The sequence below is a fragment of the Symphalangus syndactylus genome, chromosome 3 (assembly GCF_028878055.3).
Source record: "Symphalangus syndactylus isolate Jambi chromosome 3, NHGRI_mSymSyn1-v2.1_pri, whole genome shotgun sequence".
In the NCBI taxonomy this organism is placed as follows: domain Eukaryota; kingdom Metazoa; phylum Chordata; class Mammalia; order Primates; family Hylobatidae; genus Symphalangus; species Symphalangus syndactylus.
Window position 1 is genome coordinate 147411560 of NC_072425.2, and position 14043 is coordinate 147425602.

General features: G+C 48.7%; 1 protein-coding gene across 1 annotated transcript in view; it reads left to right on the plus strand.

Moving 5' to 3' along the window:
• LOC129478600 (uncharacterized) overlaps positions 1-14043 on the plus strand; it is an 88552-nt gene that overhangs the window by 71261 nt on the left and 3248 nt on the right. Inside the window, exons 7-11 of the mRNA XM_063636656.1 lie at positions 5819-5920; positions 6043-6095; positions 9737-9866; positions 13280-13357; positions 13718-13733. Of these exons, the coding sequence (XP_063492726.1) occupies positions 5819-5920; positions 6043-6095; positions 9737-9866; positions 13280-13357; positions 13718-13733 (379 nt within the window). The remainder of the gene's footprint in view (positions 1-5818; positions 5921-6042; positions 6096-9736; positions 9867-13279; positions 13358-13717; positions 13734-14043) is intronic.

Consider the following 14043-nt stretch of genomic DNA (forward strand, 5'->3'; position numbering starts at 1 on the left):
CCTGGAGCCATCCAGTATGTCAGTTTAACTGACCTTAAAGGTTGGGTTACTTCCAAAACTGTAGGTTTCTTGGGATTCTATGCTATGAACTCAGAAGATGTGATTTTTTTTTTTTTTTTTTTGAGATGGAGTCTCGCTCTGTTGCTTGGGCTGGAGTGCAGTGGTGCGATCTCCACTCACTGCAACCTCTGCCTCCCGCGTTCATGTGATTCTCCTGCCTCAACCTCCCAAGTAGCTGGGATTACAGGCGCCTACCACCATGCCCGGCTAATTTTTTTTGGTAGAGACGGAGTTTCACTATGTTGGCTAGGCTGGTCTCGAACTCCTGACCTCGTGATCTGCCTGCCTTGGCCTCCCAAAGTGCTGGGGTTACAGGCATGAGCCACCTCACTCGGCCTTTTCTGTTTTTTTAACACAGGGTTTCGCACTGTTACCTAGGCTGGAGTGCAGTGGCACCATCACGGCTCACTGCAGCCTCAATCTCCTGGGGCTCAAGCAATCCTCCTACCTCAGCCTCCCGAGTAGCTGGAACCATAGGTGCTTACCATCACACCTGGCTAGGTTTTAAAAAAATGTTTTTATTTTGTAGAGATGAGATCTCCCTATGTTGCCCAGGCTGGAGACTTTGTATTACTTAGGATCAGACACAATATCTCACTTGCCTTTTTTCTGTCTTTGGAGTGAACTATATTTCCCCTAATCTTAGGTGTTAATTTAGCTTCATGGAACAAGCAATGTACAGTATTAAGAATCGATTGTATGGGAGATGCTATGGTAGGCCCCTAGCAGAAGGAATGAGGAGAGAAGGATCAGTGGTGGGCATGGAGTGACATGGTGGGGATGGGAACTCAAGAGAGAGGCAAACATGAGTAACATGTGGGCTTGACCACAATGTGTAAACTGCAGAGGAGACCCAACTGTGAAGGCTGTCCTTAAGTGTTATGGTGGTGGGGGAGGAAGGGAGAAACAAAATCCTCTGGGTACACAGGACAGAGAGAAATATATTCTGCCTGGGAGAGCTGGAGAAGGCTTCATGCAGAAGGTGACATCTGAGCTGACTCTTGAAGCATGGGTAGGCCCCAGACACACAGAGAAGAAAGGAACAGTAGCAGGGAAGCCATGAGGTGACAGTGGTCTACGGGCTAACATGAGAGTGAGCTACACGTGTTGGGGTGGGTAGGAACTTTGGCAGGAAAAGTAAAGAACCTTGAATGTCCTCTTAAAGACGGTAGATTTTCTATGGGCAACGGGAGTAACTGAAGGTTTTCGAGCAAAGGAGTGGCGTCTTTTGATCTTTTGATTTTCCAGGCATGGCTCCTTTGGCGTGTGCGGTTATTTGGCAGCGTTGGTTATATGATGTGGTGCGAGACTGTGCTTTTATTTTTCCTTTCCAGGGGAGCCCTCTCAAGGAAAAGAACCTTATTGTGCTTTTATCTCCTTTTGTCCAGCCTTAGTTTGATCCTCTGTTTGCCATTTCCCCTCTCTTCCCTTTGATGTTCTTGGCAAGGGAAGAGTTATACCTTTGACATCTTCCTATTGACATCTGTGTCAGGTATTTGATTCCTAATACCACATGATTATTCTTTTTGATAAATCAGTGGGCGAGGAAATAAGTTGCTCTCACTGTCCATGGGTTGGAAACCCAGGAAAGTTTAGGAATAAAAGAGTCGAAGAAAGCAGCACACAGTCAGAGAGGTGGGACGTGCATCAGAGCGGAGGACAGCAGGCCGCGGTCGGAGGAGGTCTCAAAATAGAAGGTGCTTCTCTTGGGATTCACACCGCGGGCCTCGGCAGGCAGCCCACCCTTATCGTCATTAATTTCCTGAGTTCACAATTGGGCACCACACCCTGGTGTTAAGCTGTTAACCTCCAGCATCAAGACCACAGCCGCTGGGGAGAATTCCTTTCTCAAGCTGTGGCCTCCTCAGAGTTGTCCTCTGAACGTGCCACAAAGGGTGAATGTTCCATCCAGTCCCACGATTCTGGAATTCTATGTATACTCATGTCCCTCCCACGCCTTTCCTCCAGGACACGCACACACAGAGCAAAGTCTTCCTGTAGTGGGCCATGATGCTGCAATTGCAGAGTATGTAAGTGTATGTGTAGGTGTGTGTATATTTGTAAAAGCAGAAGTGCATGCATACTTGTGTGTGTGCGTGTGCATACGCATGTGTATAGGGGATGCATGTACATGTGCACACAAAAATATGTAGGCTTTCAATGCATAGAACACGACTTTCCTTTCAGACCTTTCTTTTCTTCTATTGTCTGAAAGTATAAAACCTGAAATAATGTGGATACTGTGAGGAAATCAAGGGTGTTTCTAGAGCCTGGCTTTTCATAAGCTCTAGAAACACAGCGCCGTCTGCTCTAGGTTTCGAGACTGGTTACCGTTCTCAGATCCAGGAGTTCTTCAGACCTCATCCAGTTTTCCTTGCTATGTGCTACGAAATTACAGCCGTGCCATCAGTAGAGGGCTCCCTCAACCTTAGAAGCTGGTGAGAATGCTTGAAGGCCACGCAATGTAAATGGGAGAAAAATGCAGATCTGACTGTGAATTTAAAATCCAATGCCCCAAAGTACTTTTGTAGAGAAGAAACCCTAACCCATCCTGAACACAGACCATTTCAGCAGGAAGGTATTTGTAGTGTTTACATTACATGACACTGTTTAAATTCCTGGATCAACGTCAGCATAATGTTTATGCTCAGAGTAACACATAGCTAAGTTATTCTTCAAAGAACGCAAGAAGCAGGGCAACTCCCTGACCAATGGTTTAATTGTTTCTGGACGCGTCACTCGTGTTCCTAAACTCAGGGGTTCCTAACTATACAATTACAGAACCATCAGTCACCTTCAGTCCCAGTCCCAGTCCTGGGCCAAAGCTTTGCAGATGCCAGATCTCAACTTGGCATTTACCCAGATTTGTGCCAGCTAAACGTCGAGTGTCCGGCTGACAAAGCACCATGTCCGTGTGTTGAATGCCACTGTCTGCTCAGGTGATTGCAGCTGGCCAGCTGGTCTGCATTAGCATTGAGAAGGCTGTGTGGTGGATAAGCAGGCAGGGGAAGGAAGCCGGACACTGCTGAATCAATGTTTATCTATTGGTTGATATCTCTCTTTTTTATAATTTTTGAGAAAGGATCTTACTCTTTCACCCAGGCTGGAGTGCAGTGGCACAATCCTGACTCACTGCAGCCTCCACCTCCCGGGCTCAAGCAATCCTCTTGCCTCAGCCTCTCAAGTAGCTAGGCCTACAGGTGCATGCCACCACATCTAGCTAAGTTTTAAAATTTTTGTAGAGATGTGGTTTTGCCATGTTGCCCCGGCTGGTCTCGAATTCCTGGGCTCAAGCCATCCTCCCACCTCGGCCTCTCAAAGTGCATGAGCCACTGCACCTGGCCTAAAGTAAGTATCTCGTGAGAGTATTCTGATTTTCCACTCTGAAGACAAAGTGGTCTAGGATCCAAGAGCATGTATTAGTCAGAATCGGAGTGTTCTCTCCCTCGAAATGTGCTAGATAACCACTGTCCCGGTTTTAGGATCGAACTCTTTTCCTTATCAGCTCTAGTCGGCCAAGCACGCTCCATTATTATAACATCATCTGAGACATGTTACAATGAATGATGCCACCACTTGCTTGGCCTCGGGTATGTGTCCCTGAGGAAACTGCAGGAGCACACCCCAAATTCCTTGACTACATTTGGGCGGTATCTTGGGCTTTTAATTGGGGGTAGTAAGGATATACCTGGGCAGTGGGTGAGGCTTCCTGACGTTTTCGAATTCTGGAGAAAAGGAGACACCATACTGTGACCAAAATCTACCTCTGACCCGTCTGCTATCAAAATGTATCAAATACAGCAACAAAGCCAAAGAACCACGTGCAGACTGGGGGGCGGGAGGGCTTGGGGACTGGAGGGAAAGTGGAGTTCGTGAGGTCAGGGTCTGTCATTGTGAACTGGATAGGTTTCCAAGAAGTAGCATGAGTCTTCTTCGTGATACAAAGGTAAATGCACACAAGTAGAAGTCTTGGGGAGGCCACTCCAGCCCACTGCAGTGGGAAACTTAGTGATTTCTGTTTGTCCTGGCTTCCTCCATTCAGATGTTTCTCATCAGCTACGTTCAGATTGATTCCATTTGCAAAGCTCTCTTGGCAGTCTCGGCGGAGCAGGCTTGGTGGCAAAATCTCTGGCATTTTCTGATCCTGTCCAGGCTCTGCTCTTCTTGTGTAGTTTCTTGGCGCTTTGGCTCCCAAGCAGAAACTGGCTAAACAGAGGCTGCTGCTGAACAAAGCCAAATGTAAAACAGAACATTGGAACGCCAAGCGGAGTGGTTTTGCTAATTGTGGGGGCTGGGAATGGGCAGAGGACGGTGAGGGATCAGGAAAGGGAGGGACCTCCTTAGAATCGGGCTGAATTATGCCCTGGTCAGAGTCTGTCACGGCTTCATCATGTGCGCATCCTCACTCGTTGTGCAAGATCAAAGGCTGCATCCTTTCTCTCTCCAGTCTCACTAATGAACACAATATTTGGGTTGCACCCAGCAGCACCCTCTCATTTCCTGGCACTCATGAAAGTGTATGATCTTCGAGGCCCTGACACCTCTCTTCCTTCTCATCATCCATCAGCCCCGCCTCGCAGCGTGTTGTCAGTTTCCTTCTCGGCATCCCCCTCCCCAGCCGCACTGTTCCACACCTGCCCCATCTTTCCTTCGTCCACTTGCTGCTAACATTTCCTGTACTGTTCTGGAGGGTCCTCATCCTCCCTCTCTTCACACTGCCACAGCAGGACGAGGAGGTCTGATTGGAGAAACTGCCAGTTTCTCCCTTCCACTGTCAGGAGTGGGAGAAGGATGCTGCTGTCACGGCCCCTTGGTTCTCTGTTGCAGGGGCTGAGCTGACAGCACGCCTTTTGTTACTCTGGTCCTTCATCTTGCTGCCTGGATTTAACTTCCCCAAGAGCAGGTCACACAGTCTGAACTTCCGGTGGATAGCTGAGTATTAGGAAGCAGGGAGCCCACTGGCTTTAAGTCCAAGATGTTTATCGAGTCCAATAAAGCGGATTCACGCACACATGCACAGGCACATGCGTGCACACAATAATGCAGTCTTATGGTCACACAGTTGAAAATCCAAAAGGTGCAAAAAGGCAGAGAGTGAATGTTCTCCCCTTTGTTTTCCCCTAGCTTCTTAGTTCTCCTCAGCAGAGGCACCTGTGTTTAAGCATCTCCTCTTCTGGGTGTGTTTTATACACATTCAGACAAATATGTACTTACACTCACATATTTCTTCCACAATCGGTAGCATACTATAGATATGGTTCAACACCTTGCTGTTTTTCACTTTTTAAAACGGCTGCATAGTATTTTTTTCTTTTTTTGAGATGGAGTTTCGCTCTTGTTGCCCAGGTTGGAGTGTAATGGTGCGATCTTGGCTCACTGCAACCTCCGCCTCCGGATTCAGGAAAATCAAGAGATTCTCCTGCCTCAGCCTCCCCAGTAGCTGGGATTACAGGCGCACGCCACCATGCCCGGCTAATTTTTTGTATCTTTAGTAGAGATGGGGTTTCACCATGTTGGCCTGGCTGGTCTTGAACTCCTGACCTCAGATGATCCACCCACCTTGGTCTCCCAAACTGCTGGGATTACAGGCATGAGCCACCGTGTCCAGCCATGGCTGCACAGTATTTTGTTGAGTGAATTTCCATAATTTATCTAACTAGTCCTGTACAGATGGGCATCAGGTTGTTCCCACTCTTTTGCTATTATAAAAAATAAAGCTGATATTTTGATCCTCACATCTTGTGTTTATTTCCCAAAGGCTTAGGACTCAGAGGAGAGAGGAGTGTGGTCTATACTTCACATCTCTGCCAAGCCTGGCACTGGATTTGAAGTTCCACACCACTGAGCCAAACACATCCAGGTCTCCTTTTTTGTTCCCCTTAATTCCCTCCAACTTGCCAGCATGCACAGAATTTATGCTACCAATTTTGGTGTTCACTAAATTAGGTAATTTTAAGCCTTTCTTTATCTTTCTCTGCCTAGGGATCTGGTGGTAAGCAAAATACTATTCCAGCAAGTGATGTCCCCAATCTCCTAAGGATATAAGGTATTGAATTTCCTACATTCATGTAGTGTGTTGTCATTTGCAAACCACCGTCACATAGCATTCCTTCATTTGATTTTTGCACACATTTTTTGAGGATGGTAGGACATCTTCTAGATGAAGAAACTGAGGCTCAGAGGAACTGACTGAATGGCTTGCCCAAGGTCACCTAATTGGTGAACAGCAAAGACAAAACTCAAAACCAGGCCATCTAACTCTCCACCTGTTGCTTTTCTAACACGTGCTGATCCTTTAGCATATATATGACGTCAAAGTCAGCTCTCAATTTGCAGTATGGTGGGAGGCTGAAGTTCTAGCAAATTTCCCTCCAGATTTTATTTTCATCACCAGATAGGGCGAGGCTATTGGGAATTATGGACCAATATATCCACAGTGAGCCACTGGGAGAGTGCACAACCTAATCAGGGCAATGCCAGTTGTCCAGGGAGCAGGAGAAAGTGTGTTGGAGAGGAGGGCTAGGACTGGAGGCCTCTGACCTGAAAGCACGTGCTTGATGTGGAGGTCAAGGCATAGGCTTACAAGCTGGGCAACGGGGAGTGAGGAAAGGAATGCACATTTACGGAGCATCCACTGTGGGTCGTGCTGACCCATTAATCACTCCCAGAACTTGGGAAGGACACTCAGAGATAGGCCAAGGCTGTGCCAGTTCACATCAGGTCTTGTGGGGGACATTCTCAAGGGTGGGCAAGGGGCTCCATAAGTGGTGATACCCAGTGCTGAGGGATAGGTTCTGGCCTTATCTCAGAACAGCCTCTTCTCTCCAGAGACTCAGGCCTAGCTCCGTGTGTGTGTGTGTGGCTCTGCCCTCTGTCAGCAGCTTCTCAGCTCTGGGAGCACATGTTTCTGGCAGTTTTCTGCATCTGTTCACTCTGATGCTTGGATGTACTACTCAGGCTGCAGAGAGCATGCTTCGAGGGAGCTGTGGACGAGGTTCAGTGGCACCAATGCTGCAGACAGCAGAGCAGCCCCCTGGGAGGCAGGGGCTAGTGAACAGGCATGAACTCTGGGCACGCTCCTGAAAGAGAAAGACATACTTTCCAGGGGCACTGCTGAGTATCCCCAGGGTAACCCAGGGCTGGGTTATCACAGAGCCAGATGCTGAGTTGAGGACTTAGGACTTCTTCTATAGACAGTGGGAATTATTGAAAAACTTTGAGGAAAGAAGTGACAAGATTAGACATACATTTTAGAAATACTTCTCTGTCAGCAATTCACTCATTTTTTTCTCGGAACACTGAGATCTTTAGCTATGGACTGACTTGTGTCTCCCCAAAATTCATATGTTGAAGCTCTGACTCCCAATGTGACAGTATTTGCAGCTGGGGCGTTTGGGAGATAATTAGGTTTAATGAGGTCCTGAGGGTAGGGCGCTTGGGATGGGATTAGTGCCCTTATAAGAAGAAACTACAGAGAGCTCCCTATCTCTTCTCCATACACATGCATGGAGGAAAGGCCGTATGAGCACACAGTGAGAAGGCAGCCATCTGCAGTCCAGGAAGAGAGCGCTCACCAGAACTCAGCCACACAGACTCCCTGAGCTCAAACTTCCAGGCTCCAGAACTGTGAAAATACATTTCTGTTGTTTAGGCCATGCAGTCAGTGGCATTTAGTTACAGCAGCCCAAGCTAACTGAAACAGTGCATTACCACATGGCCAGCACTAGGTTGGCTCCAAATATCCATCAGTGAACAAAGAGTCCTTCCCCTCATGGAGCTTGCAGTCTAGTGGGGTGGGGGGGAAGCATTAAATGAACAGTATTAATCCCAACACTCTGGGAGGACAAGGCTGGCAGATCACCTGAGGTCAGGAGTTTGAGACCAGCCTGGCCAACATGGTGAAACCCCGTCTCTACTAAAAATACAAAAATTAGCCAGGGGTGCTGGCATGTGCCTGTAATCCCAGCTACTCGGGAGGCTGAGGCAGGAGAATCTCTGAACCCGTGAGGCAGAGGTTGCAGTGAGCTAAGGTTTCATCATTGCACTCTAGCCTGGGCAACAAGAATGAAACTCTGTCTCAAAACAAACAAACAAACAAACAAAAGAACAGTCGACGTGAGATACATAGAATTGTTAATTATGAGAGTTACAGGGACCTCACTTAGATTGGAGGAGATAGGAGAGGACTTTCTTAGGCTGTGATTGTCAACCTGAGACCCTAAGGATGAGTTGGGAAAGCCAGGGGGGAGCAGGGGAGAGAGCACTCCAGGCTTGGGACAGGCATGTGGGAATCTGCTAAGTGAGCAAGGGCTTCGTGAGCAAGTGACAAAAGAAAGTGTCACCAGAGGGATAGAGTGACATAAAATAAGACTGGGAGCTAGTAGGTGGCAGTCCACAGAGGAACTTGTAGGGCTTGTTAAGAGGTTTGGATTTTTAAAAAAATTCTTAGTGCATTTGGAAGCCATTAAAGGATTTCAAATGGTTTTCAAAGGAGAAGTGAAATGATCTGATTTTCTTTTCTTTTCTTTTTTTTTTTTTTGAGACAGAGTCTCACTCTGTCAGCCAGGCTAGAGTGCAGTGGCATGATCTCGGCTCACTGCAACCTCCGCCTCCCTGGCTCAAGCAATTCTCCTGCCTCAGCCTCCCAAGTAGCTGGGATTACAGGCATGTGCCACCATGCCCGACTAATTTTTGTATTTTTAGTAGAGACAGGGTTTCACCATGTTGGCCAGTCTGGTCTCAAACTCTTGACCTCAGGTAATCTGCCTGCCTCAGCCTCCCAAAGTGCTGGGATTACAGTCGTGAGCCACCATGCCCGGCCCCAATTTTCATGTTTAAAAGATCACTGAGTAATGTGAGGATGGGATTAGAGAGATGTGAAGTGAAATGGGACAGGGCTGTTGAAGCCATGCTGGGCGAGGGGATGGAGAGCCCCCACGGAGGCAGCAGCAATGGAGATGGAGAGAGGAGTTTGCATTTGAGGGCCAGTGGATAGGAGGGGTGGAGAAGAAGGGGAAGCAGAAGATAGGTCCTGGCCAGGCACAGTGGCTCATGCCTGAAATCCTAGCACATTGGAAGGCTGAGGCAGGAGCATCACTGGAGCCTAGGAGTTGCAGTGAACTATGATTGCACCACCACACTCCAGCCTAGGTGACAGAGCAAGACTCTGTCTCTTTAAAAAAAAAAAAAAAGGTTATAGGTGTAACAGCTGGGAGGAAGAGAGTGAGTTTGACTTTGAGCAAACTGAGTCAGGTGGGAAGTTGGAAACATACCAGCCTGTGCAGAAAGGAGTTATCACAGCGGGCCTGACACTGCTGTTCATAGAAACACCTGCCTGCAAGGTTGGCCCTTGGCTGGCATCTGGGAACTTGGCTCTCAGAGCATCCCTAGTTGACAGTTAACTGATAAGGTGGTTCCCCATGGCTAGACTGTCTGTGCAGACAACACTATTTATGCCAAACACCTACTTTCCATCTGAGAGTCTAGAATTTTGCTAGGCAGAGGGTGCCAATGTGACCAGACCCCAGTTAAGACCTTTGGGCACTAAGTCTCTACTGGGCTTCCCCAGGCAGAAATGTCACACGTGTGTTGCTGCATTTTTGTGGAGGGACAGTGGGCTCTATGGGACCCTGATGGTCGGAAAGAGCATAAAGAGGCCTCGCATGGGTTCCTCTAGACTCTGCCTGTGCCTTGACCCCTTATGATCCAGCCGTGTGTCCTCACCACAGCAAAAGGATAAAGCCTCGCCATGAGCACAGCTGTGTGCTGAGTCCCAGGAGCCCTTCCAGAGAACCTCCAAACATGAGGTAAGCCTGGGGGCCCCTGACACACAGCCTCTGGATTTAAATTTGGGAGTAATCAGCAGATAGGAAAAAAATGGAAACCATGGGGGTGGATGGGATCAGCTAGGAAGAGTGAACAGAACCCAGAGGAACTCAACAACTTAGGGATAACAAGAGGGAGAGGGCATGCAGAGGAGGCCGGGAGGCAGGCACAGGATCGAGGCAGGTCTGTTGGACTTAGCACAAGGTCATCGATGACCTTGGCAACACAGTCCCGTGGGCAGTGGTGTGGGGAGCTGGCTTGTTAGGGTGTGAGGAAGGGAGCAGTTCTCTCAAGTATGACTGTGGAAGGTGCACAGAGGTAGCAGAGAGAAATATGGGGAAGTAGAGACATATTTTTCAAAGGGGAAAGGGAACGTGATCATTGTTTTCTCTGCCCGCTTTATGGCAGGCTCTTGGCTAGACACGAGTGGTGCAAATGAAGATGAGATGTGGCCTGGAACTTATAGTGTATGGCCCAGCAGCAAAGACGGAAGGAGCCCAGTGTGCTGAGTATTTGAAAAGTGAAGTGCAGGCAGGGCGTGGTGGCTCAGGCCTATAATCCCAACACTTTGGGAGGCCGAGGCGGGAGAATCACTTGAGGTCAGGAGTTAAAGACCAGCCTGGCCAACACGGTGAAACCTCATCTCTATTAAAAATACAAAAATTAGCCGGATATGGTGGTGGGAGCCTGTAATCCCAGCTACTCAGGAGGCTGAGGCAGGAGGATCACTTGAACCCAGGAGGCGGAGGTTGCAGTGAGCTGAGATCGTGCCGCTGCACTCCAGCTTGGGCAACAAAACCGGACTCTGTCAAAAAAAAAAGCTAAGTGCACAGCAACATGAGGGGGCTTAACCTAACCTGAGGGTTTCTTTGAGGGCGTGACCTTTAATCTGTGACCTGAAGAATAGGAATGTGTTAAAGTGGGGAGAGAAGAAAGAGGAAAAGGAACATTTCCGGAAGAGGGAAGAGTATGTGTGATGTCCGGAGAGAGAAGTTGTGTGCTTTGGAAGAGCAGCAGGAATTCAGGGAGAGAGGGGAGAGTGGAGAGACATGGCTGTGAAATACGGGAGTGAGAAGACACAGCACCTGCGAACACTGATGGTGAGCTGTCAGCAGAGAGGGAGGGGCTGAGTCTTTGGGAAGGGAGGAATTGTGGAGGGGCTGAGTGCCTTGACAGGGTGGAGGGCTGCAGTATTGAGAAGGGATTAGTTTTGTCAGTGGGAAAATACCTCTTATGTAACAGAAATAGAAGGAGAAAGGATAGATTTTAAAAAGGATGGATATACAATGGTTTTCAGTTTATGATGGTTCAGCTTACAATCATTGTTTGAATGTTCGATGGGTTTATCCCAATGTAACCTGATTGTAAGTGGAGGAGCGTCTGGGCTTAGGACGATTCAACTTACACATTTTTGACTTTACAATGGATTTATTGGGATATGAAACGCATTTTAGTCTTACGATATTACGATGGGTTTATTGGGGATGTAACTCTGTGTAAATTGAGTCGCATCTGTAGCTACCAGCAAGATTTCAGGATTGGTGGTAAGAAATGAACAGCGTTTTTAAAATTACGATTTCATTTTCTTGTGGGGTTTTTTTTTTTCCCTCACCCTGTCCTGCTTCCCGAGATCTGGCACATTTGTAGGCTAGGCTTTCAGTAATGTAACTCCAGATGGAGAAGAGGGAGACATTTTTTCACATCCTAATGCACCAGAGATAAGCTAGCAGGAGGCCACAGTTAGCACCGTGCAAAGCCTACTCTCTTGGGTATGCTGTCCTTGGTCCTGTCCTTGTGAGAGCTTTTCCCCCTTCCCCTCACCCACCTTTGGGATCTGAAGAGCCATCTCCATCTAACAGTGGAACGAGAAAGAGCTGAGGGACTGACAGACCATGTCAGGGCCACACCCAGGACTCCGAGCAGTGGTGGAAACCGAGGGGCCAATAAGGAAGATGAGGTGGAGAAGCTGGGCTGCGAGGGAGCCTGGGTGCGTATTTATTTATTCACTTTTGAGAAGGGGTCTGGCTCTGTCACCCAGGCTGAAGTGCAGTGGTAGGCTCACAGCTCACTGCAGCCTCGACCTCCCCGGGCTCAGGTGATCCTGCCACCTCAGCCTCCTGGGTAGCTGGAACAGCCCTGGCTAAGTTTTTTTATATGTTTTATAGAAACAAGGTCTTACCATGCTGTCTGGGCTGGTCTCAAACTCTTGGCCTCAAGTGATTTGCCTGCCTCAGCCTCCCTAGATGCTGGGATTCCAGGCATGAGTTACTGTGCCTGGAATATTTTTCTTTTTTTTTCTTTTTTTTTGGACCTAGGTGTTTAAACCTCATGATGTACTGTGCCCTTCAGAGAGCTGGAGGATTAATTTAATCAGGGGAGGAGTTATCTTCTGCGTCTTCACTCACCTATGGACTTGACAGAGATTGAATCATGCCTGTTGAATCCAAAATAAGGGAGAGTTCTAATGTTCCTCTAGACTCGTGTCTATACGCGGCCTGTTAATGGTGAGCTGGTGTCCTCTCTCCCTTCCATGACAAGAGATACGGTACTGGGCTCCACTTAGCAGTGGAGGTGAGTTTGTTTACTCACAGTGAAGTGTAGCCGGGCGATGAGCTGGAGGAGCATGGGAAGCGCAGAATAGTTCTGTGGAGGCCCAGCGGTAGAGCTGAGAGGGGGTCTGCTCGGGTTGCTGGACAGTTGCCATCAAACACTGTAACTTTATGGTGGCACCAGTGTGCTCAGGGCTGGGATTCCCCCGGCGTGTGGATCTGCTTGTAGCAGGATGACTGAGAGGTGAGAGGTGGGGAGAGGGGAATGGGTGCCCTGTGACGCTCTGCCTGCTGAGCAGACAGAGAGTCAGTGCGGCAAGGGCACTGAGAACACTGGCGAGATTGAGGTGGAGGTGCTGAACGTGGAGTCCAAGCAGCTCAGGGAAAGAGCTGGAGACAGAGGAGCAGGAAAGATGGATGGGGGAAGGACATGTGTGGAGGCGGTCAGGGCACGGGGAAGGATGCATTATGGGAAAGATCTGGGAAGATGGGAGGTTGTGGTTGGGGAGGAGGAGATTTGATGTAGGACTTCATAGGTGGAGCAGTTCTGAGTAACGAGCAGCTTCAGGACGTGGCTTCAGGGCAGCCTCATTGAACCTTGTCACCAATGGGACCCTCTCTTCCATCCCATGTCCACACGGCCTCTCTCCTTGCAGCCTCTGACACACCTCCCCTCCCAGATACCCTTTTCCTATTTTCTGGTCCAGCAAGACGAACTCACAGCATCTTTTCTTACTTCCGGAGCAATTCATTCCACATGTGTCTGATTCATTCGCGTTTACAGAAACTTGAAATCTCCAGTGTCCAAAAACCCTTTCAACTATTTTTTTTCTTCCCTTTCTTAGAAACAGGAAGTTGTGTTTGGCTGCGGACAAACTCTTTCAGTGCCCCTGGGACTTACAAGATGTTTGGAATGAGGAACGGTGAGTTCTGGGGAAGGCTTCTTTCCTCTCTCCTTTCCTGGGGTGATTCGCATCTGCCAGGGCTAGGCTGGGCAGCTCTAGGGGCTGGAAGGCCAGCCGGAACCTTCCTGTCTCTTTCCACTGAGCCCCAGGCCTGAGGGAAAGTACGTTCTAAAGAGACAGGTGGCTTTCTTGCTTCCTGCTTGTCATTATGGTTCAGAATGCACTTGTGCACTGGTGTCATGTCTCTTCCCAATACTTGAGCAGTGGCTGTGATGAGTCCCTTGATCTATTTCAGGGGGTATGGGCTGGCCGGCACTCAGTTTTAAGCAAGTCCTGCTCTTTCCAAAGTGGAAGGTCAGAAAAACTCCCCACCTGAAGAAGAACGAGCCAGGAAGTGTGGTCCCAGCTGTTTAGGACCACACCTATTGGCTACGTCTGGCCAGGTCATTCTGCAGTGTTGACCCGGAAAGCACATAGGCGCTTAGGAGGGGCTGGCCAGGGGCAGGGAAAGTGTGGGAGTCACAGCCCACGCACTCCGTTCGCGGGACGCTCCAGCTTTTACTGTTGTTCGTTGTGTTATCCTGTGTTGTTTAGAATGTTGTCATATGTATGGTCAATACAACCACAGTATTTGTAGCATTAGTGATCACCAACATTGAGCCAATGAAGACGTCGGCTTAGGTGGGTGACTTCTTCTTTCCCAC